The sequence below is a fragment of the Andrographis paniculata genome, unplaced genomic scaffold (assembly GCF_009805555.1).
Source record: "Andrographis paniculata isolate CXL003 unplaced genomic scaffold, ASM980555v1 Contig45END, whole genome shotgun sequence".
NCBI classification, from domain to species: domain Eukaryota; kingdom Viridiplantae; phylum Streptophyta; class Magnoliopsida; order Lamiales; family Acanthaceae; genus Andrographis; species Andrographis paniculata.
In genome coordinates, this window is record NW_026137579.1 from 1,639,859 (window position 1) to 1,661,327 (window position 21,469).

General features: G+C 34.3%; 5 protein-coding genes across 12 annotated transcripts; 3 read left to right on the top strand and 2 right to left on the bottom strand.

Moving 5' to 3' along the window:
* Positions 1-2,903: 2,903 nt before the first annotated feature.
* On the top strand, positions 2,904-8,103 carry LOC127251706 (uncharacterized). 6 transcript variants are annotated; one of them, XR_007838959.1, is made up of 10 exons: positions 2,999-3,139; positions 3,571-3,681; positions 3,786-3,914; positions 4,627-4,742; positions 5,016-5,097; positions 5,638-5,697; positions 5,781-5,888; positions 6,123-6,168; positions 6,864-7,168; positions 7,978-8,103. XR_007838959.1 is itself a non-coding variant. In XM_051275531.1 (9 exons), the coding sequence occupies exons 2-9, from the start codon at positions 3,604-3,606 to the stop codon at positions 7,064-7,066; spliced, it is 822 nt and encodes a 273-aa protein (XP_051131488.1). In that variant the 5' UTR covers positions 2,904-3,058; positions 3,571-3,603; the 3' UTR covers positions 7,067-7,552. The 6 variants fall into 6 exon arrangements, 4 of the variants coding, with proteins under 4 accessions (XP_051131488.1, XP_051131486.1, XP_051131490.1 ...); XR_007838958.1 differs by lacking the exon at positions 7,978-8,103 and adding an exon at positions 7,340-7,552; XM_051275531.1 differs by lacking the exon at positions 7,978-8,103 and having other exon boundaries at positions 2,904-3,058; positions 6,864-7,552.
* A 1-nt stretch (position 8,104) lies between these two features.
* Positions 8,105-11,476, top strand: LOC127251707 (exosome complex component RRP41 homolog). 2 transcript variants are annotated; one of them, XM_051275534.1, is made up of 12 exons: positions 8,105-8,419; positions 8,975-9,067; positions 9,266-9,312; positions 9,450-9,510; positions 9,784-9,822; positions 9,911-9,978; positions 10,284-10,362; positions 10,441-10,477; positions 10,634-10,750; positions 10,860-10,945; positions 11,033-11,122; positions 11,241-11,476. In XM_051275534.1, the coding sequence occupies exons 2-12, from the start codon at positions 9,014-9,016 to the stop codon at positions 11,286-11,288; spliced, it is 726 nt and encodes a 241-aa protein (XP_051131491.1). In that variant the 5' UTR covers positions 8,105-8,419; positions 8,975-9,013; the 3' UTR covers positions 11,289-11,476. The 2 variants fall into 2 exon arrangements, with proteins under 2 accessions (XP_051131491.1, XP_051131492.1); XM_051275535.1 differs by having other exon boundaries at positions 11,051-11,122.
* Positions 11,477-12,185: 709 nt separating this feature from the next.
* On the bottom strand, positions 12,186-13,185 carry LOC127251709 (40S ribosomal protein S30). The gene is made up of 3 exons (XM_051275536.1): positions 13,044-13,185; positions 12,825-12,962; positions 12,186-12,412 (listed from the first exon to the last, which is right to left on the bottom strand). Exons 1-3 carry the CDS (start codon positions 13,045-13,047, stop codon positions 12,366-12,368), a joined length of 189 nt encoding a protein of 62 aa, XP_051131493.1. The 5' UTR covers positions 13,048-13,185; the 3' UTR covers positions 12,186-12,365.
* Positions 13,186-13,400: 215 nt separating this feature from the next.
* LOC127251652 (asparagine--tRNA ligase, cytoplasmic 1-like) lies at positions 13,401-16,842 on the top strand. The gene is made up of 6 exons (XM_051275440.1): positions 13,401-13,936; positions 14,660-15,268; positions 15,666-15,919; positions 16,023-16,152; positions 16,284-16,342; positions 16,459-16,842. Exons 1-6 carry the CDS (start codon positions 13,469-13,471, stop codon positions 16,640-16,642), a joined length of 1,704 nt encoding a protein of 567 aa, XP_051131397.1. The 5' UTR covers positions 13,401-13,468; the 3' UTR covers positions 16,643-16,842.
* Positions 16,583-20,653, bottom strand: LOC127251653 (histone acetyltransferase type B catalytic subunit). 2 transcript variants are annotated; one of them, XM_051275441.1, is made up of 10 exons: positions 20,498-20,653; positions 20,350-20,391; positions 19,706-19,812; positions 19,482-19,550; positions 18,884-18,922; positions 18,711-18,787; positions 18,533-18,623; positions 18,133-18,208; positions 17,906-18,057; positions 16,583-17,720 (listed from the first exon to the last, which is right to left on the bottom strand). In XM_051275441.1, the coding sequence occupies exons 1-10, from the start codon at positions 20,574-20,576 to the stop codon at positions 17,085-17,087; spliced, it is 1,368 nt and encodes a 455-aa protein (XP_051131398.1). In that variant the 5' UTR covers positions 20,577-20,653; the 3' UTR covers positions 16,583-17,084. The 2 variants fall into 2 exon arrangements, with proteins under 2 accessions (XP_051131398.1, XP_051131399.1); XM_051275442.1 differs by lacking the exons at positions 20,350-20,391; positions 20,498-20,653 and adding an exon at positions 20,217-20,345.
* Positions 20,654-21,469: the final 816 nt, after the last annotated feature.

Genomic DNA, 21,469 nt, shown 5'->3' on the forward strand with positions numbered 1-21,469 from the left:
TAGACTGTCAGTCTAACGCTGATTTATCTTAATCAATATTTTAATAATATATCATTTTAATTGACACAATACCTGTTATGATAAGTGAAATTATATGCTGATATTTTATATTTATAAAATGTATAGTATAAATATATAGTTTTATGTATTATCATTGTACCATAATATAACCGTATGGATGTCTCTGGTGTACTATCAATTGTTATGGCGTTGACTGTTGACATATTTAGTCAAATGTAAAAATAAATAAATATTTAAAATATTGCAAAAATCCTTATATATATATAGTTTCAATTGTATCATAGCCATATATATTGTTCATGTCATGAAATTGTCCCAAATTTTTTATTATTATTATACATTTGAATTTAATGTTGTTATCTTAGAGGACATGTCTAAATTAAGCTAAATATATTTTCCACTCTGCACATGTATATGATCATTTTTTTGTAACATAACTTAATACCTTCGTATCTAACTTTGTAGGTTTTCTTATCACAGAAAACTTGTGTGGATAATCTTACACAACACAATAAACATTTTATACTATTGCAACTCACAAGAATCAAAATATAACTATATAAAGCTAATACGTCAAATTTGATAATTAGTCGTGTCTACCTATATATAAATGGTACCAAAAATATGTCTATATTCCCCTAAGCCACTGCACGTAAATGTGTAGTACAACTAAATGCTACTGCTGCTGCTAATACTAATAATAATAATAATAATAATAATAATAATAATAATAATAATAATAATAATAATAATGTGTTTTAAAATATGATACTACAGTATTCATTTTTTTAAATATAATAGTTTATAAAAATTAGATACATCCTTTATATATAAATTATTATTTTTTTTTTACATCTAATACACCAGAAATTAGATGGCTCGATGGTTTGGTATGTACATATATTATTTTATTCTCTTCATCCATTCAATGAGTATTTATAATTTTTGAGGAAAAATTAATAAAATATTATATTTTAATGATAATTTGCGATATTTTTTGAGTTTTTGTATATAAATTTTTTTTTTTACTATTTTTATTTCAATTTGATGTCATGATATTAATGTAAAAAATATAAAATATAAAATATATGTAATATATAGTAAAGTTCTTCATCTACTAGTACATGAGAAATGAATAATTTATTTTTAGCCGATGGAAAATATTTTTAAAAGTACTTTCAAGTGGAGTATTATTTTTATTTTTATTTAGTTTTTTTTTAAAAAAAAAAAAAAACTTACCGTACCTACTAAAATTATTGAGGCCATAGCCAAATAATTGAATGGCACCATAATTAAGGAGTCAATTTTTGTGAAAGTAAAAAACATGGATAAAGATTGACAGGTAAGGGATTGTTTGGTTTGCAATTATGAAAGTTTATGTGGCTATCCTTAAATGCACAATTCCATACTGCATGCATACATCCATAACATCTATAATAATTTACTAATTATTTTATTCGTGGTTTGCTTTGTTTTGGAAATATACTTTGAAAATTTTCAGACATAAAACAGATAAAATATGATTCATAGTTAGTATAAATCAACTCTGCCATAATTTAAGAAAGATAGCCAAAAGTTGGCAGATGGGATGCAACTGAAACCGACGTCGTATTATCAAGTTGCCGCGACCACCCTACACTTGGCACAATCTGCACCACACCTTTTAACACATGCACCTATATTATTATTATTATTATTATTATTATTATTATTACTACGATATTTTAATTTATAGTAGTATAAAACATTAAACAATCCTATGTAGTATTTCTATATTTCACTCAAAGTATACAAAATATGTTAATTATATTTTATTTTATGGTACAAGATCACTATGTATTAGTGTAAAATTTGTATTTAATACTTGTCCGTAAGAAACAACGATAATTAAGAATCATATACACCAAAATTTTTTATATTGAATAAAAATATTTACAGTAAAACTTTCAAATATGTATAAAAAAATAAAATATTAGAATATAATGTAAATAATGTAGCTTTTTTTTATGTGTATTTTTCATAAATTTACAGTTTATATATATATATATATTTTTTTTAATATATACTAATATTTTTTTGTTAAATTTGAACCTTTTTAAGTTATAATATTTATTTTGCCGATTTTCTTTTATTTATTTTTATAAAATTTTCTTTTAATTTTAATTAAAAATCAATTCCTATATCAATTTTTTTAAATAGAATATAAAATTTATATAAATAATAATTCAAACCTAAAGTTACATGTATTGCGTTTAAACTTTTAAAGTTGGAAAGGATGTTTATTTTGTTATATGTATTTGAATGGGAGTTACTAAAGATCGATTATAAGATGAAAAATATTGATATTACAAATTTAATAATTAATTAGATATTAAATTAAAATAAATTATAAAATTATTAATATATTAAATAATATTATAATTTGAATTAAATATAAAAAATATATATAAAGTTTAAAAAAAATAGTAATATTAAATCATTAATTTTTTGGTTCAATATCATAAAAATAATTATTTGTGTTAATTGTTATTAATAATATCTTTTTTTATATAAAAATATAACAACATAAAATAATTATAATTATAATATATTAATCTTATAAAACATACTACAAATTTAACATTTTGCCCTAACCTGTTCGCATCCACAGTCGCTGCCGCACAAATTTCGTCCTCTTTCTTCTTCTTCCCCTCATTCTTCCTTTCTTCTGCTTCGCCTCACCTGCTGCTCCACAGAAGGATAACCTACGCAAGAAGAATAAAAAAGACGGAGTTAGAACCGGCGGCGGCGGTGAGTTTTCTATATTCTTTTACGAAAAACAAATACTACTAATAATAACAAAAAAAAAAAGACTCTGAACCGCCGGGTTGAACGGTTTGAAAATTGAAACCGTGTAAAAAAATCCGTTTCGGTTTGATCGGTTGGAAACAAGTGAACCGGAAATTCGAACCGCCAGTTCGAAACCGGTTGGGCAAGTCTATTCCACTGCGCTACCGTGCTCCGTCACCTTCGACTCCTTCGTCCTTCCTTCGTCGAGGTTTGGTCCCGGTGCATACAGTTTCTTTGAATTGCAACTGATGTTTTCGTTATCAAGGATTTATAAGTGCTTTTGTTAGCAGTAAGTTGGTTATGCTTCTAGTTTGGTTATTTGTGTTAGTTTACAAATCAATTGGAATTTTACGCCCGTTTGTCACGCTTGAGCACATATGGTGCAATAAGGTTCAAGTTCTTGAAATCGTTTAATTGAAGTCAGTTTAGCTATAATTTTCAGAAATCGACTGCTGTTGAAGTATTAAAACCTTCGTCTTATGCAAATAATGAAGAATTTTGCATTTGGGTATTGATAATCTGATAGGTAGTAAGCCCTAACCCCTTTTCTTGCCTTGGGACTTTGTCTACAGATAATACTGCAAATTACAAAATATTAGATTGAATTATTTGTATTGATTCTCAACACATTTGTGTTTAATTTTCTTTGGTTTATGTTGCTGGTGAACATTAGGAGAGAATTTTGTTCCCTCCCCCTTATTTTGAGTTATTTTGTTCCAGGTTCCTGCGCCCTTTTGCACACAGTAAGAGGAAATGCTGAGAGCATACCTTTGGAAGACTTGTGCTCAGCAATGCAACACGGGTGCAGCTTTGTCCCAGTTCAATATGTTGGTGAGTTTTTTTTAGGTTCATAACAAATTATGTGCTTTAGTGACATTTTTTTCTTTTGTTTTTTAGCTCTATCCTCATACGTGTCTCTACTCTTACTATAACAGAGAAGAATGCATAGTAGAAACAAGAAGGCAATGGAGTTCATAGCCAAAGGGTACAGTGCCGTGAAGGAAGTTGATAGAGTTATAGATTATTGTGAACTCAATGACAAGCGGCTAATCCCTTTATTAAGGGTAAATTTTATTCTTAAAGAAATGAGATAATCTCAATACTTGTTTTAATTTTATGTGGTTTGTATGCTCCCCTGCTTCATATTATTTTATATGTTATTTGGATTTCGCTGGACGGGGGTGGATCTGTATGATCAGTTCATAAGTAATTATGTAACGGTGGAAGATAAAGCAAACTTATCGAGAATATAAAGACATTATCTATTCTCATCTTATTTGTGGCATTGATGTTGGAATTTGTATTTGCATGACTAATATAAACAACGTTAAACCATGTTACATACATTTGTGAGGCTTAATAAGCAATTTGGTTAAGTTTTTTACGTGTTAAGCTCTAATGAGATACATGTCCATTCTTATCTCTTCATTTCTTTGGGGTAATTATTGCTCCTTGCCAAATGTAAAAAGATATTGTGAGTCTTTCACATTTTATATCTCACAGAGATTGAGAGAGCTCTTGCTCTTCATTGATACTGATGTTTCAAGTTCTTCATTTACTTCTATCTATTCTGCCAAGTTTATGCCTCATTTTAGTTCTGCCCCTACCCATATAACTATTGCGGAGATAAGAGCTTCTTTGACCAAGGACCTAACGGTTTCATAATTGTTATTGAAGTGTATACATCTCTGTAATTTATTTTGTTATTTCATATGATCTCACGTACTTTTAAGCTCGATCATTGACTAATATCCTGTTTTTGGTTTTATTTTTCAGACAGCTAAGGAGCAGTTTGAGCTAGCACTAGAAGCTGACAACTCAAATACTCATGCTAGATATTGGTTAGCCAAACTGCATTTCAAATACCATGTCCCAGGTGCAAATAAAGCTGTGTAAGGAATCACATGCCTTCCAAACTTGTAGCACTATCCTTGTTATTTGAGTGCTAAATTTTATATTTAATTCTATTGAGGCAGCCATTTGCTGAAATAGTTTGATTAAGTCCGAATATTTGTTCTTTTATTTGAACTTGCTTAATTCTTTCTACGGTATCTCAAGGTCATCTTAGATTTTATTGAATTTTGGAGAAATATAAGCTGCATATAATGTTCATACTTTTCTTTTTTGGATCTGCGTCATTTATTTATAATCCTTTATCATAACAGAGGTGCTGCATTGCTGGTAGAAGCTGCTGACATGGGCAATCCAGATGCACAATATGAGCTTGGCCGCCGCCTAAGAATCGATGTAAGAAGAACTTCTAATTTTTTGAGTGTGTTGTATTATCTGAAAACTACTTTCTTCAATCTATGTGGGTCTTCAGATGGGTTTATCATATTAAAACTAAGTTAAAACTATGACTCTGCATAAATAGTTTACATTAATATGGCATGAAAACAATTATTCAGCCATGCATTTTAAGCAGCCAACAAAAGCCAGCACCCAGTAGGATAAACTTGTGGGGCGCAATGATCCCCAAACATGGTGTGTTTTTACAATATGATATAATTAAAAGCTCCCATGCTTCGCAGGAGAGATTTTCAGTTACTTCAATGGTGAACTCTGAGTTGAAAATATATTATAGTACCTCAGAGTTACATACATGCATTAATGCTGAATGCGGTCCTCTCTGAATATCATGACACTTGGGGCAAAAAAAGATCAATTGCAGATATATTGGTGCTGGTTTTGTGCTTTTAGTATTGTGTCCTTTGGCTTGCGAATCTTAATTTCTGTTATTCATACTCAAGATCCACACTTTGTTCAAATTTTGTTTCTCTTTCGCAGAATAAATACGTGGAATCTGATCAACAAGCTTTTCGCTATCTTGAAAAGGCAGCGGAGCAGGTATGTTCTGCAACAAATGCGATACCATTATGTTGGAACATATTTTATATGGAACTAATTATATAGAATTTGCTATGTTCAAGTTACATCCTGATGCTCTCTACCTCCTTGGGGCTGTGTATTTGACTGGGGACTGTGTGAAGCAAGATATTTCCTCTGCCATATGGTGCTTCCATAGAGCATCTGAGAAGGTATTGAACTATCTGGTCTGTTAGCTTTAACTGTTAGTTGATCTGAGGCAGCACTATATTGATTCACACTGTTTGGACTATAACACAACAAATGTTGCTGATATAATTGATACTTATAGTTGTATAGCTTTTCTATTTTAAAATAGTTAAACGTATGTAGCATCTTTGAGTGCTTGAACATTCTCACTTTCCTAGTTCTGAACATTTTAAAATATTTACCTTGATTTCATGCAGGGTCATGCAGGTGCTGCTATTGCCTATGGATCTCTTCTTCTTAGAGGTTAGCTCATTTTAATCATTGATTGTAGCATTAAAAAGAATTTGCTTCATTTACTTTGAAGTTTGAATCAGGAAATCATAAATGTATGTGCCCTGTTTACCCTTATATTGCATGATAACTTACTGTAGCACAAAGGACTGTAAGTGTTTCATACAGATGCTACAATACTAGACCTTCCCTTGGCTACACTCTCCAGGGAGATGCTATTGCTATCAAGTTACGACAATTTAAAAGAATATTGACTCCTAAGTTCAACATGGTCATGAAATTCCTCACGAGTTTTGTTACTTTTAAGAAGTTGAGCCTTCTCTGGGATCTAAAATCTACCTTCTAAGGAATGAAAGTCTTATTCTTCATGCCTTCTACATTGCTTGATGAAAAAGGTCACAGTTAGCATGGCATTTTTCCTGGTGATACACATGTTATGTTTTTTAGATATCCTCAACTATTGTTGTGTTTCTTAAATATTCAAGAAAATTATATCTGGAAAGTAGTGATAATGGGATTATAGAACTTCTCTCACGATCATACTTTATGGCTTACCTTTTAAGTCATTATTTTTAATCTGCACATAGTAGATGCTAGTGCATAGCTGGATATTATTATTGTTGAAAAATTGAAGAAGAAAAGGAAAATATAAAATAATAGTGAAGATGATAGTTCTCCTAAGATGATTTTTGATGCAAATATTGTAGGTGTTGAAGTTCCTGAATCAGTAACCAAATTCAATTTAAAGAAAGGAGGAGTGCGAAACAGAAGATCAAGGGACAATGTGGAATCTAATCCAGCGGAGTTGGCAAGAGCACAATTTGAAATTGCTGCAAATGCAGGGTGTGACCTAGGATTGAGATGGTTAGAGCGGCTCGAAGAGGAAGAGAAAAACCTCTTGGGCTCTTAATATATTTACGTGAAAGTATAGACTGGAGCTCTCAACACCAGTCAGATTATCGTGTGATTGTGCAAGGGTAGATGGCCATCCAGCCTGCCAACCGACGATTAGGTGAGACGTAGTTTGTTGTTACAAAGATTTAGATTGCACTAGCTTCTCAATATAAAATTCTTATAATCGGGGATTTAGGTTTAGTCCATTTGAGTTTTATAGTTTGCTTACAAATATTTCACTTGAAATTAATATGCTTAGCAAATGTTTCTCATAATCTTATTGAAACAGGAGAAGCATGATCATTGAGGTACAATTGCAGAACCCTCTTTTCTTTTTAGGCAAACCTATTTCTATATTGGTGTTGTGTTTATTTAGTTCTAGAAAATGCATTTTCTTTTCATCACACAGGCTGAATACATGTCTTCAGTTGTGGTTACATTTACATGTAATAAAAACTAGAATTATTTTTACCTACACTAGTGCATATGCTTCTTTTATTTTCTTTAATACTTACTTTCAAGTTGATTCTTTCTTATTCAAATGCTTATGACCCATCCCTCCATGCATTGGGGCAATGCTTTGTATAGTCTCATAGATTATCAGATTTGTATGTGGAAGAACAAGAATCATAGGTTTTATAATTTTGTAGTTAATTGTGACTTTATGCCAGTGAACTGTAAAAAATTATTGCTAAAACCAATTTTTAGAAACAAATTATTTTAGTCAATTTATCTATTTTTAAAAAAGGTAGATCTATTAGAAAATTGTTATAAAAACTTATAACATGATAAATTCTTAATGATATTTAAAAACAGGGAAAAGTAAAAACTAAAAAATAAATTAATTTCATCTTGTTATAAAAAGTTTACTATTAATTTTGATTTCATTATTTGACTAAACACACGGCCGTATCTCCACCTATTCAGCATCTCATTTTGAAGGCGTTTGAGATTGTGAGAACAGCCGATTTCGTCCTCTGCAACACGATGGCGATTTTAGATCTAATTAAAACGGTGCCGTTTTACAAAATCGGACTGCTGCGAGAATCGGAGAGGTGCGAAATTGCTCGGAGCATCTTGCCGGAATCGGACTGTACGGAGTAGCTGAATCCCCACGATTTGAAGAATGTTGGACCGAAACCAAACGATGTAAAAAAATCGGTTTCGGTTTAATTAAACCGAAACCGCCGGTTGGGCATGTTTTCACATACTATAAGTTATGAAACATAAATCACTGCCCTAGGTGAGGGGAGAAGCGGAGCTCGATTCCTCCACTCAGTCACTCTCTTCATTCGATTAGGTGATAGAAGCTGAGCTTGATTCGTCCCCCACCGCTTGTTGCCCTTAGCTGCCCGTTCCTATCCCCTTGGTCGGTATTTTGCGTGATTTTTGTATTTTTATTTTTACTTTTATTTATTTATTTTATGAATTGGTATTATATATATATATATGGTAATTTCCGAAATGTGGGTATTGCCATCATGTTGATGACAATGTATTATGCGTGATATTTATTGAGGGCTGATGATATTTTTGGTGATATTGCTATTTTGGTGCTTATGCTCAAATCTTATTTTTGATGTTGTGAATTGCTTTAATGCTTGAAACTCCTGCTGAGTCTGCAAAGCTTCTTTTGGATAGAAAGTTGGAAGTTTCTTTAATATTCAGATAGCATGTTATTGTTTATCACTGTTGCATGTGCATCTGTTGATTAGGCAATATCTACAAGTATGACAATCTTTAAGCATTGCTTCTTGGGATCTGTTTATTTGTGTGCCATCCCTGAGTTGGCACTCCTCCTTCAGCCGGCCTCACTTCCAACAGCTGGTTATTTGGACTTCATTATTGATTTAAACTGCAACCTTACCGGTTCAGATTTATGACACTGACCGTCAGTTTCTCTCACTCTTTTCCGCTATCTCAGTTCCATCCCGCCCCTTACTCTATCTAAATCGGACCGGAGATGGAGTACGTCAACCCAGAAGGTCTTCGCTTGGATGGTCGCCGTCCAATGGAGGTTGGCTTTCTCTTCTTCATGTTTATAGGGTTTAGGGTTTAACTCTGACAACCTATTTTCATTAACATTTTAATATTACCAAAAACTCTCCGGACTCCAAAAACAAAGTTCAAAACATATCTAAAAACAATCCTACTTTTTGGTATTTTCCTTATACTACCTGACTGCACCGCATGTGTTTCTTCTTTGAGGGTTCAGATGAGGCAGCTTCGGGCAGAAATAGGCGTTGTTTCAAAAGCTGACGGGTAAACTTCACTATTATTATGCATTGTTGAGCAATCTCTCTGTGTTACATAATCAAACATCTTCTTCCTACAATTTAAACCGACACCTATTAATATAACTAACATGTGTTGGCGGAAATTGCTTCAATTAAATACAGCTCAGCGTTATTTGAAATCGGAAACACTAAAGTCATTGCGGCAGTTTACGGTCCTCAAGAGGTATTCTGAAATGGAGCAAAACATTCCTTAGAATGAACAAAATAGGGGCTTTTTTGGCATTAATCTGGAATTGATTTGGGATTCTACTTGGTCTGAGTAATTTCAAATTTCTATGCTTATTAAAACATTGATTATGTAACAAAGCTAGAATCTTACTTTCCTCACTCGTAGTTGGAATGAGTGAGTCATTGTTCTTCATTACTATGAGGTAGCTCTGGCTTCTTTGAGCCTATACATTTGTTTTATTCTTATTGACAGCTAATTATCTTTCAGGTCCAAAACAGGAGTCAGCAACTTAACGACCAGGCATTGGTATTCATCCATGCGAAAACCGCCTTGCTATAATATATGCTGATATTGTGCTGCTGCTTTTCTGATTATCTACTTCTATGGTTTTCAGGTGAGATGCGAATATAGCATGGCAAATTTTAGCACTGGAGATCGTCATAGAAGACAGAAAGGTGACAGGTAGTTTAACTTGATTGATTAATTGATAGTATTCTCTTTGTTGTGTTCTTGGATGATCATAATTGTCAATTCAGCAAGCATACCAGTGCATCCATGGTGTCTCAACCTTGTAGGATATTATTAATTTATTACGGTCAGGACTAGCTTGAAAATAGTTATCTTCTGTTTCTGTCTATCTACCTTCTTTTCATCATTTTTAGCTAAGTTAGAAGTAAATAGTTTGTCTGCAAACAAAGAGAAGTGTTTTCTTCTCGTCCATCTGTAGGTTATTTTATTTAGTGTTAAACATCCCACGTGGCACGCAGGCGATCCACAGAGATATCTCTGGTAATTCGGCAGACAATGGAAGCCTGCATATTGACACACCTGATGCCTCGTTCTCAGGTTCAATTCTAACAAAGTGGACGTATTAGAAATCGAAGAGGTGCTATTTATAATGAGTATTCTTCTTTGTATCTGCAGATAGATATTTTTGTTCAAGTTCTTCAAGCAGATGGTGGTAAGATGAAAGTCCCTGATTGCACTTGGGATATATGTATATATGTATATGTGTATATATATATATATATATTAGCTTGAGAACTTGCATGATTTGCTTTCTATAACTGGATATCTATCCATTAACTGTACGTGTGTCTAATTCTACATTATCTAGGGACAAGATCAGCATGCATAAATGCAGCAACGTTGGCCCTCGCTGATGCTGGTATTCCAATGCGCGATCTAGTTACCTCATGTGCTGCTGGATACTTGAATGGAACTCCTTTGCTTGGTAACCAAGTAGTCCAATATAATCTTGTAGAATACCTTTATCTTCTAGTTTCCATCATTTTTTATTTAGTATACAACAGAAAAAAACAATGAATTTTCAAATTAAGCAGATCTAAACTATGTTGAAGATAGTGCTGGTGGCCCTGATGTCACGGTTGGGATTCTGCCTAAATTAGATAAAGTGACACTACTTCAGGTACTCAACTTTAGTTTTTAGGATTACTGTTACTTTTTCTGACCTCACCTCTAAGTTAGTCTTGAACTGTTGATGTCTTACTGGTAGATGGATGCTAAATTACAGTTGGATACTTTTGAGAATGTGATGCAATTAGCAATAGAAGGCTGCAAAGCGGTGGCAAGTTACATTAAGGAAGTAAGGGTTGATATTCATTCGACTAAGTTTACCTATACTTGTATGCCCTGCATTGATTATTTCAATTAGTTAATGTGGGGATGCTTTGTTACAATTTATATTCGATGTCAAACCACAGATACTATTGGAGAACACCAAGCAATTGGAGTCTCGCCGGGGAGTATGATTACATTGCGGTATGGTTAATTGGATAATTCTCCAATACTTCAATACTAGCATTAGAGGACTCTAGCAGATCATTGATGAACAGGGGGACACCGAATATTTTGTTCTTCATTAGCCCATGTAAACACTTGATATACATCTCGTTTTTTTCCCATTTTAATCTGAACTTCGATACAAATTTGAAGGACACTGGGATACTTAAATTTGTGTAGCTACTTCATTTTATTCATGCAAGATTGTTATGATCTTCCCGTCACTAATGCCTATTGAAACTAAATTTCATAAATGTTGTTCCACTTTTTGGATGGTCTGTGTAGGTTTACAAATGTCTTGCTTAGTATTTTTAATTTTCAATGCGTTATATGCATTGAAGTTCAAATTTCATGACAACTGCTCATTTTGAGCTCAATTACGTGTAAATAAAATTTTCTTCTTGGGTATTAAATCAAATTTCCACTTGAAATTTTTTTCCCCCACATTTTTATATTTATTTGCAAAGTTGTGGACTCGTGCTCATAACTTTTTAAATGGCATATAGATGCCTTTGATCCCCAGACAAACATACATTGCATATATATATATATACATATCTCAATAAAGATGGTATACACTCTTTCTAGATGTAGTTTAATTAAATTTCAAAACTTAATAGGCAAAGGAAGAACACTTATAGAGAGATACTCCTGATGTGGAGAAACCTATACGCATTACATCATAGAAAACTTTACCAAGCTGAGATAGTCTTCAGGAACTTGTAATGTAAAGTTGTAAACCATCAATACTAATTGAGCACAATATTTGTACCGGAGCTTATCAGCCCTACCAGATTATAAGCAAAGGAGTTTGAATGTATTAGAAACTTACTAAAAAGCCTGAATCACCGAGCCCACAAGCAAGATCACAGAATCCAACTTTTCAGAAAAATAAAATTCTCATTGAATTCCACAGGCAGATATAAATAAGTTCAAAATCAAATCCAAAATGTCATTTTTAGCATATATAGCTAGTGACAAAATGACGCAAGAAAAAACATGTAGTCCAATATGCAAAGGCTTCTTCGTCACCTATAAAATCAGCTTCACTTCTCAGATGAGTTTGGCCCCCTCTTCTTCCCAAAGCCAACAACTGCAAAAGCACATTATCTCATAAAAACAATATCCTTTGTCAACTAAATGGGAAGTAAAGACACAGTTCCCCAATCAAATAACAGATTATTTGTGTCAACAAAATTAACAAGGTGATCCCTTTTAACAAAAAACTACCGCAAGAAACCAAAGCTCGGATTTTCTTTATGGAATAAAAAAAACTCCATATAACAAAAGAAAATATTTTGTTACTGACATATTGGTTCAAGATCCCTAAACAATAATACAAATCTTACATAATGATACTCGGTTCATAAGCATAATCAATGTTAGCTAATAGTAAGAGTCAAGGATTTTCACCAAACACGGAAGCCAGAAAGTGCCGCAAGTATGGAGGGCGTACGTTAATGAAAACTGAAAATATAATTAACATCAAAGAATATAAACATTACCAGCAGTGACGAAACGGCGGTTGTACTGCATTCTTTTGTGGGCACGGCCTCGGGGCTTCTTCTTCTTGTCCTGCTTCGCCACCTTCGGCGTCTGCCCTCTCACCTTTCCGGCACGAGCCAATGAACCGTGCACCTTACCTACAAATTCATTACGCAATTACAAATACGATAAATCCAACGGACCGCCTAACTCAAGTAACATCTAGACACAAACAGTACCCATGATCGATTGATCTCTCCGAACAGCTTCGTCTGGTTCGTCTTCGGCCGCCGCGGTGTAAAATGAGCTGCAGATGAGAAATCTTCAATGGTAGGGCTTTTTCAGGGTTAATATTAGGGTTTGTAAAATGGGTTAAAACTGAAGTGGGCCTTCGAAACTTTAATTGGGCCTTTCAGCCCAAACAGGATTGGTCCATCACTCTGATCATCCAAAATTAGTAATGCTTTCGCCATTTATAAAACTGAAATATGGCAAAAAATATATCCACGTGGCGTAATATTACTGGCCAATGTGTGAACTGAAAGTCTTGAGATCGTTCGACCGTCGGATTTCAGTGGATTCTTTGACTGAACACACTGCTATAAATTGTCCGCCGCTAAGTTTCTAGGGTTTGGAAGGGATACGGCCATCAATACACGAAAAAATGTCAGTGGATGCTGCAATGGATGGCCTCAGCCTCCGCGACACCGTGGAGGAGGCGCAATTCTCTCAACGTGTTCCAATACAATCCATACTCGGCCGGCCGGACAAGGGCGGCGGGCTGGCGGGGCAGAAGGTCCGTATTGGGGGATGGGTGAAGACCGGGAGGGAGGCCGATAAGGGCAGATTTGCGTTTTTGGAAGTTAACGACGGGTCTTGCCCGGGGAACCTGCAGGTGATTGTAAAGGCGGAGCTTTACAAGTTAAGCGACGTCGTTTCCACCGGCACGTGCATCCACGTGGAGGGATTGCTGAAATCGCCGCCGGAAGGCGTGAAGCAAAAGATTGAACTGGAGGTGGAGAAGGTTATCGATGTGGGGACTGTAGATGCGGCGAAGTATCCGTTGCCTAAGACGAAATTGACGCTCGAGTTTCTCAGGGATGTTGTGCACCTGCGCTCCAGGACTAACACTGTATGATTTTCCTCTTGTACCCAATTTTGTTTGGCATAATGTTTGAATTTGTGATGTTGTGTGGAAAGTATTGTTTTTTAGATCGTATTTTTGGAGATTGGAGAGTACTTCAATTACTGTGTTGACGTAATACTTTCTGCTTCACAAACATCATAGAATTCGATACATTGCCAATCATTTTTCATGCTGATGCTCTTGGATGAACTTGAGCACTTCATGCTAGTGGCCTCACTATTACATTAAAAGTGCCTGATTTTAGATAATGGTTCGTGCTTAAATTTATTATGTGTTCAGCAGTGTTACATAATCTTTTTTTAGGTTAAGAAAAAACTGAACTTAAAAATGAAGATGAAGAATAATGATTTGGCTGCCAAGTTTAATGTTTTCTGCTTATTTTACTTTCATTACAAAATGATTGTTGGTCAAAAGCTGAAAAAAATTCTAGTTGTATGAATGTGCCGATATTGTTGGCTATAACATTGTTTTGCACAGCTGATTGTGGGATGCTAAAGTTGATAATGTTAAGTGTTTTTTATTATTCACTTCTATTTCTATGAATGTTCCATAAAGGCCTTGTTTTGGTGGAAAGTGGATGTGTAAGGCTTGATTGTATTTTTCTTTGACCTCTGTATCTTAGCATTCATTATATGCGCATATACATTACATTATTTACTTTTATCTATTCCATTTTCACTGTGATAAATTGTTTGTTTGGTGGTTTAGATTTCTGCAGCTGCTAGAATTCGCAATGCCTTGGCATATGCTACCCACACATTCTTCCAAAAGCATGGTTTCCTTTATGTGCATACTCCTATTATCACAACCAGTGATTGTGAAGGTGCAGGGGAGATGTTTCAAGTTACAACAATACTTAATGATGCCGAAAAATTGGAAAAAGATCTGAATGAGAACCCCCCTCCTTCTGAAAGTGACATAGAGGTTGCTGAGCTTGCTATCAAAGAGAAAGGGGAAGCAGTTGCTAAGCTAAAATCTGCTAAGGCCAACAAATCGGAAATTGTTGCTGCTGTCGGTGAGCTAAACAAGGCTAAAGAAAACCTCAATAAGCTACAGGAGAGATGCAAGCTGGCAGAGAGATGTAAGCTTAGTGGTGGCATTCCTAAGAAAGATGGGAAAATTGATTATACTGAGGACTTCTTTGCAAGGCAGGCGTTTTTGACTGTATCAGGGCAGCTGCAGGTTGAGACATATGCTTGTGCACTCAGTAGTGTTTATACATTTGGACCTACATTTCGAGCAGAGAACTCCCATACTTCGAGGCATCTAGCTGAATTTTGGATGGTGGAACCTGAATTAGCGTTTGCTGACCTACAGGTATGTCGATAACAAACTTTTCTATGTATTTGTACATCTCAATACAAAATGCCAATGAAGCAAAAACCATAAGATTTATAACTGCCATGCATAGTTGACTTGGTTTTGCTGCTTTAATCAGCTGCAAAGCTCTTTTGTTGAGGCAGTTTTGCTATGGGTCTACAACTTTTCTTCCAGTTAGGACATTTGCTGATTATGGATAGTGTCATTTAATGTAATGAAAGTTAAGAGAAATCCTGAAACTGGAAAGCCATATTCTGAACAAAACTATTAGATATTTGGCTGAAATGTTGGGTGTTAAGTAACTTTTTTCTTTTCTTATATTATTCCGTTTTCTCTTTTAGTTACTCATTGGTATGCTGCGGCAAGTTGAATAACAGGGCTAAAATTTTGGCAGGATGATATGAACTGTGCAGAGGCATACGTGCGATTTCTTTGTCAGTGGTTGCTTGACAACTGCTATGAAGATATGGAGTTTATGACCAAATTTATCGACAAGGGTGCTCTGCAACGACTTCAGATGGTTGCAAAATCCAAGTTCATCAGAATAACATATACTGAAGCTATTGCCATTCTAGAGGAAGCAGCCAAAGTAAAGAAATTTGAGAATAATGTTGAATGGGGAATAGATCTAGCTTCAGAACATGAAAGGTAAAAAATCTTGCTACTTTTTTTTCATTCATTTGTCATTTATTCTCTTTTATTTATAAGATAGCTGCTACATAATTGATATCTTTTTAAACCTGTATTACAGATTCTTGACTGAAGAGAAATTTAAATCTCCAGTTATCGTCTATAATTATCCAAAACAAATTAAAGCCTTCTATATGAAGCTGAATGAAGACAACAAAACTGTTGCTGCCATGGATGTGCTTGTCCCAAAGGTAATCTCCTGTCTTATCCTCCTTCCGTCTCCCACCTGCCTATCCACATTTTCTTCAAGTATAAGAAACTAATTACTTGGATGAAGCCTCTTTTTTATTTCTTTTACAATTAGATTTTATTTACTCTTTAGGTGGGTGAGCTTGTTGGTGGAAGCCAAAGAGAAGAGAATTATGACATTCTCAAGCAAAGGTTTGCTTTTATTATGTTGATCAATTCTTCTTGCTTTTCCTTGGGGATTATCAGTACCCCAAAGTTCTGATAGATGGTCCATAGCAAAAGGTTTTTGACACAACTAAATTGTCCAGGATATCGGAGATTGGTCTTCCCCTGGAGCCTTATGAGTGGTATCTTGACCTGCGGAGGTATGGGACTGTGAAGCACAGCGGTTTTGGGCTTGGATTTGAACGGATGATTCTTTTTGCAACTGGCATGGAAAACATTCGGGACGTCATTCCCTTCCCAAGATACCCTGGAAGAGCAGATCTTTAATCCCAAGGATATCGTTTTATGGAATCTAAAGTTTATGGTGGTGTTTCGGTAGATATCCTATTTATAGAATGAATGAATAGAGAAATCGGTTATCAGTCTTACACTTTTGATTGCTTTACCATGTCGGTGCATTTTAAAACTTGAATTTTATTTATTTCAATTCAAGGATGGATTTAAGGAGTTTTAGTACAAATTCGGCACTTTCTCTTGTGTACAGTTCGAGAAAATGAATCTGTAAGATTGGTTGTAACCAAGAAGGCAAAATGATTTAGGTATGTTAGAAAGAGGCCTTAGCAATCGACTATATGTGTATCAGTTAAGATGTAAAAGACAAGAATCATAGAAATGGGCAATTTCTAAAATCTCATATGGAATGGAAGCTACAACTCAATTACTGCTGCTAGATCTTGTTGCTGCTACACCACTTAATTCCACCAAAATATTATTGGGAGGAAACACAACGAGCTACTGACTCGATCGTTTCCATCCTTTGATCAACAAGTTGCTTCAGCTCCTCTTCTTGATTATTCTGATTGCCATACTCCCCAGTGCTATCCGGCTCTTTATCCTGTGTTTTGAACATGGAAAATGAATCATCCTCCTCAAAATCAGTTCGGATATCAATCACTCGTTTCCCATTGCCTTTCGATTCTTTCCCAATGACATCAGCCTTTATACGGTTAGAAACCGTAGTTTTGTAGTTCTCCAGGTATTTCTCGATGGGATCCAAACGAATATAGATTAGTATCTCCCAGCACTGCCGAAACTGTATCCTGTTGATCTTAAAACTCTTCCTGACCTCCTCAATCAGGCTAGGCGGAGGTGCAAGCAGAGTTGGCTGGCTTTTCTTGGAGAAGTTTTCGGTCTTAAGAAGTGCAACAGCCTGATCGAGTGGCTCGTTGATTGGAGCAAATTTGAGCAGGCGCTGCACGTCAATGCAGGTTCGCACATGTTGAAGGGAATCCACTGGTTCTTCAATGGTTAGGTCATAGAGATTGTCTGATATTGCAACATTGTTGAGCGCTTTGAGAAGAGAGGTGCCATAACCCTTTCGCTGGTAGGGAGGGATGATCAGAATCTGCCATTAACTATACACTGTTATATTTAATGGAGAGTTTATATAAATTTGTTTTGTTCATTCAGGCAACACACATTGTAGTGCATACAGGGTTGAGTGAAGATGTGCACCTATATTTATCTACTCATCTATGCACGTATGTATATATATATATACACACATATATAAAGATAGATTTATGATACCTGACCAAGTCGCATTCGTGTGCTATCAGGGTATTTGTAAAAGCGATAAACAGAAGCGAACCCAACCAATAGCATGTCACTGTCTTGGGTTGCTTTCTGTACTACAATGTATAATTCCCAACTCGGATCAGTTATGTCGATAGGATTGCTACCTGAGTCAGTAGAACCATAGGGGATCAGTATTACTATGAAAGTTGTTATTTCAGTAAAGAAAATTGGATATTTACCATCTACTAGAAGAAGAACGAGTGGCACTAATCGGGCATAAAGAGGCCCCACACCAGCACCGCGAACTTGGAAAACCTGAAGCAGATGCAAAGTAGAACAAAAAGATTATGCCTGAAGCATACATTTGACACGTACCAGGGAAATAAAGATGAAACCCACTAAAGGGAAAAATCATAAAACTACTATTTTTCATATTAAGATAAGAAAGGAGTTTTAGAGCATCAATACCATATGCCAAACTGCAAGGTATAGATGCTTGAAAAACATTTGCCATATAAGTTCTCTTCAAATAATCAAAGAAACTGCAGGGGTATTGTTTATCATGGCTGCCGTAGGAATAATTTTCAGTGAGAGCAAGCTTTCATTCAATACTAACAAAGAGTGAGGGGAACAACTCACCTCGACATTTTCTCGCAGATGAGCTTTAGATTCCTCAGTGCTACAATCAGATGCATCTATTTGCAATACATCCACACTGGAGACAATGGATCTAAGCATTGCAATGGTCAAAAGGAAATTATAAGAAATCTCAACATAATTTGAATACTAGTATACATTTATTATCAATTTATCATACTTCACAAAATGGCCTTCAGATGAAAATGTTTGTAGAAAGTCTTCTTTCTTCTCAACAAGATTCTCAGCAAACATATTCTGTCAAATTGTATTAGCAAATACTAGTGACATGTTACATATAACTTCTGTAGAGAAGATAAATTGAAATTCTCAAACATCAGCATTCACATTTACCTGAAGGGAAGCCTTCAAGTCTGTTATACCCTTGCCTCCCTATATAGAAAAAAAAATGGTAAAAGATAAAAAAAATTAACTGGGAATGGACAAATATTTTTGCTACTAAACTTCAACCATTTATAGAATCTCAATCGAGCAGCTACCGTCCATCTAACATAAGTATTTCCAATGCTTCATTACATACAAGTAAAGTTGGACACTAAGGCTTTCATGTGGCTCTAGGAAAGTTTTTACAGTATGCTCAAACATTACTTTGAAATGATTCTCGCGAAATTAGATCAAACGCATCGCAGCACTACTTTGCAAGAAAACAAATTGAAGGAGATGATTGGATTGTAGCCAAGTGTCTTCCCCTGGTTCCACCTTTCCTCATCTTCCTTTGGAAATAACAGAAAATAAAGCAAAATGACTAGCATACATGTTATCAGACAAGATAATATCTTTCATTTGACTTTAAAAAACATTTTCCCATAATGAAGGATCTTTGAATAGACATTCAACAAGTTCTCAAACATTCACGAGAATAATTAAGTTAAAGATTGGATAACACTAACTGCTGCAATTATACTTAAGAGAACAGAAGGTACAAACTTACATCCGATGAGCTCTCAAAAGAAATCTCGGCAAATGCATGGAAGGATATGCCGCTAAGCCAAACTGTAATCTGTAAATAAAAGCAATTGAAAGATGAAAAGGGCCAATAAACAACAGAACATAAAGAGATAACAACCTGCAGTTGAGATTTCAGTACATTTGTCTACCTGCTAGAAATTTCCAGATTTTCTAATGGGTATACTGTAAGTTATTTATGAAGCTTACCTGCAAATCCTGGTAGCCGTATATCCTCTCATCTTCAAAAAAGTGATTCACATCAACGGGTTGAATTTGGTATATATTTGGAGAATCCACTTCCTCTTTGCTAAAAGCTACACATGCACATCCACTAAAGTTATACAAAAATGAAGAACTTTAACCTTCCTATCATTAGGATGAATAACCAAAGCTCATAAATTCACACCATACACAAATTAATTTGAAGCAAATTAACTTAAAAATGATAAACAGCTTACCATTTATTATATAGCCAATTCCATTGTTATAACTTAAGAAATGCCTAGGGAAATACCAAACTATGAGCTTATTACTGGAGAACAGTAAAACATAACCCCCCCCCCCCTCAAGGTATGTTTATAATTATATTTTAAAAAATTCACTCACATAAAACCAATAACCTACATTAACCAAAAATACGACCAGGACAGTATACTATTTCAAACCGTTACAAATACATAAATCATAAATATAAATATTTAAGTGTTCGCTTGCATACCAAGGTCCAGAACATACAAGTACCTCCACAGCATCCACCATATAGAATCCGCAGAAAAGAGAACACCACAGTAGCAACAACATGAAAGTAATTTACAGAAAACCTCATACAATAGCAATAATAAAAAATATACCCAAATAAATTTTGATGCACTCATTGGCTTCGACTCCAGCATCTGCCGGAAGAGCATAGGAGAAATTAGAACAGAAACTCCGAAACCATGTTCAAGTAGAAAACATCTAAATAACACAGTAAGATCAAAGTAAGACAGAAAAATGAACCGCCAGTATTGGAAACTCCGGCGCGGCGTCGCTTTTTGCTGTCGGGAAGATCCGGCAAGGAGTTGTGCTTGGTCCCCATTTTTTGAGATTAGGGTTTCGCGAGGAAAGCGGGAAATGCGTAACGCGGGAAGTGAACAGCCGCACCTGCTTTTGCTTCGGGCTATTTATAGGGCCCGTTTACTTGGTTCGACTGTAATTACCCAACACTGCCTGTACTAAAAGGTCTCCTGTACGGATAGTCGGATTTAGGGGTGATTTGAAATTTATTATAAGTTCAAATTTTAGTTTATTCGGCACTAGTTATTTTTTAAAAAATATTATATCAAATACAATTTTTTTTAATAAAAACATTAAATTCAATATTAATTTTTTATTTTTTTAAAATTTCAAAATTTTCGAAATTTTCAAAAAACTCCAAAAATTTCTATTTAGACAAACTCTTGAATTCTAGTTTGATTAGAAGGATTTGCAAATTGCAGATACGTTCGGATTGAAGTATTTAGGGACTTAAGAGTGATCAAATTTTGTATACTACTTCTGTAAAATTTATTTATTTTTATTATTATATTTAATATTAAAAATATTTTTATATTTGTATAATTTATTTTATAAATATTATTGTATCGATATTATAAAATAATAGAATAATAAATATATTTGTGTCATTTTTTAAAAATTTATATATATTAATATAATACTTCCTCCGTCCATACACAAAGTAAATATTTACTTTTTGTTGGGTGTAGTTAAAAGTAGTAAAATGATATTTTTATTTTTCTTTAAAAAAATATATATATATAATAAACTTCGTAATTGGACGTCCCAAAATATAAATATTATATTTTTTTAGCTGAAAGGAGGAAGTAATTAATATTAAAAATTTATGCGTAAATAAAACAATAATATTCTTCTTTTTGAACAAAAATAGCAAGTAATTTTGTTGAAGGTGAATTTAGAATTCTTAAAGTCTTT

Excerpts from the sequence above, each read along its gene's own strand:
- LOC127251709 (XM_051275536.1), bottom strand. Across the intron at positions 12,413-12,824 it reads CCGCCGTTTCGTCACTGCTG|TTGTTGGCTTTGGGAAGAAG; the intron begins GTAATGTTTATA and ends GTGCTTTTGCAG.
- LOC127251653 (XM_051275441.1), bottom strand. The coding sequence starts at position 20,576 with ATGGGGACCAAGCACAACTCCTTGCCGGATCTTCCCGACAGCAAAAAG. Across the intron at positions 18,923-19,481 it reads CTTTTGAGAGCTCATCGGAT|GGAGGCAAGGGTATAACAGA; the intron begins GTAAGTTTGTAC and ends TTTTCTATATAG. Across the intron at positions 18,209-18,532 it reads ATCTGCGAGAAAATGTCGAG|GTTTTCCAAGTTCGCGGTGC; the intron begins GTGAGTTGTTCC and ends CATCTGCTTCAG.
- LOC127251707 (XM_051275534.1), top strand. The coding sequence starts at position 9,014 with ATGGAGTACGTCAACCCAGAAGGTCTTCGCTTGGATGGTCGCCGTCCA. Across the intron at positions 9,979-10,283 it reads AGAAGACAGAAAGGTGACAG|GCGATCCACAGAGATATCTC; the intron begins GTAGTTTAACTT and ends CGTGGCACGCAG. Across the intron at positions 10,478-10,633 it reads AGTTCTTCAAGCAGATGGTG|GGACAAGATCAGCATGCATA; the intron begins GTAAGATGAAAG and ends TACATTATCTAG.
- LOC127251706 (XM_051275531.1), top strand. The coding sequence starts at position 3,604 with ATGCTGAGAGCATACCTTTGGAAGACTTGTGCTCAGCAATGCAACACG. Across the intron at positions 3,682-3,785 it reads TGTCCCAGTTCAATATGTTG|AGAAGAATGCATAGTAGAAA; the intron begins GTGAGTTTTTTT and ends TTACTATAACAG. Across the intron at positions 4,743-5,015 it reads CCAGGTGCAAATAAAGCTGT|AGGTGCTGCATTGCTGGTAG; the intron begins GTAAGGAATCAC and ends TTATCATAACAG.
- LOC127251652 (XM_051275440.1), top strand. The coding sequence starts at position 13,469 with ATGTCAGTGGATGCTGCAATGGATGGCCTCAGCCTCCGCGACACCGTG. Across the intron at positions 13,937-14,659 it reads TGCGCTCCAGGACTAACACT|ATTTCTGCAGCTGCTAGAAT; the intron begins GTATGATTTTCC and ends TTGGTGGTTTAG. Across the intron at positions 16,343-16,458 it reads TATGACATTCTCAAGCAAAG|GATATCGGAGATTGGTCTTC; the intron begins GTTTGCTTTTAT and ends TAAATTGTCCAG.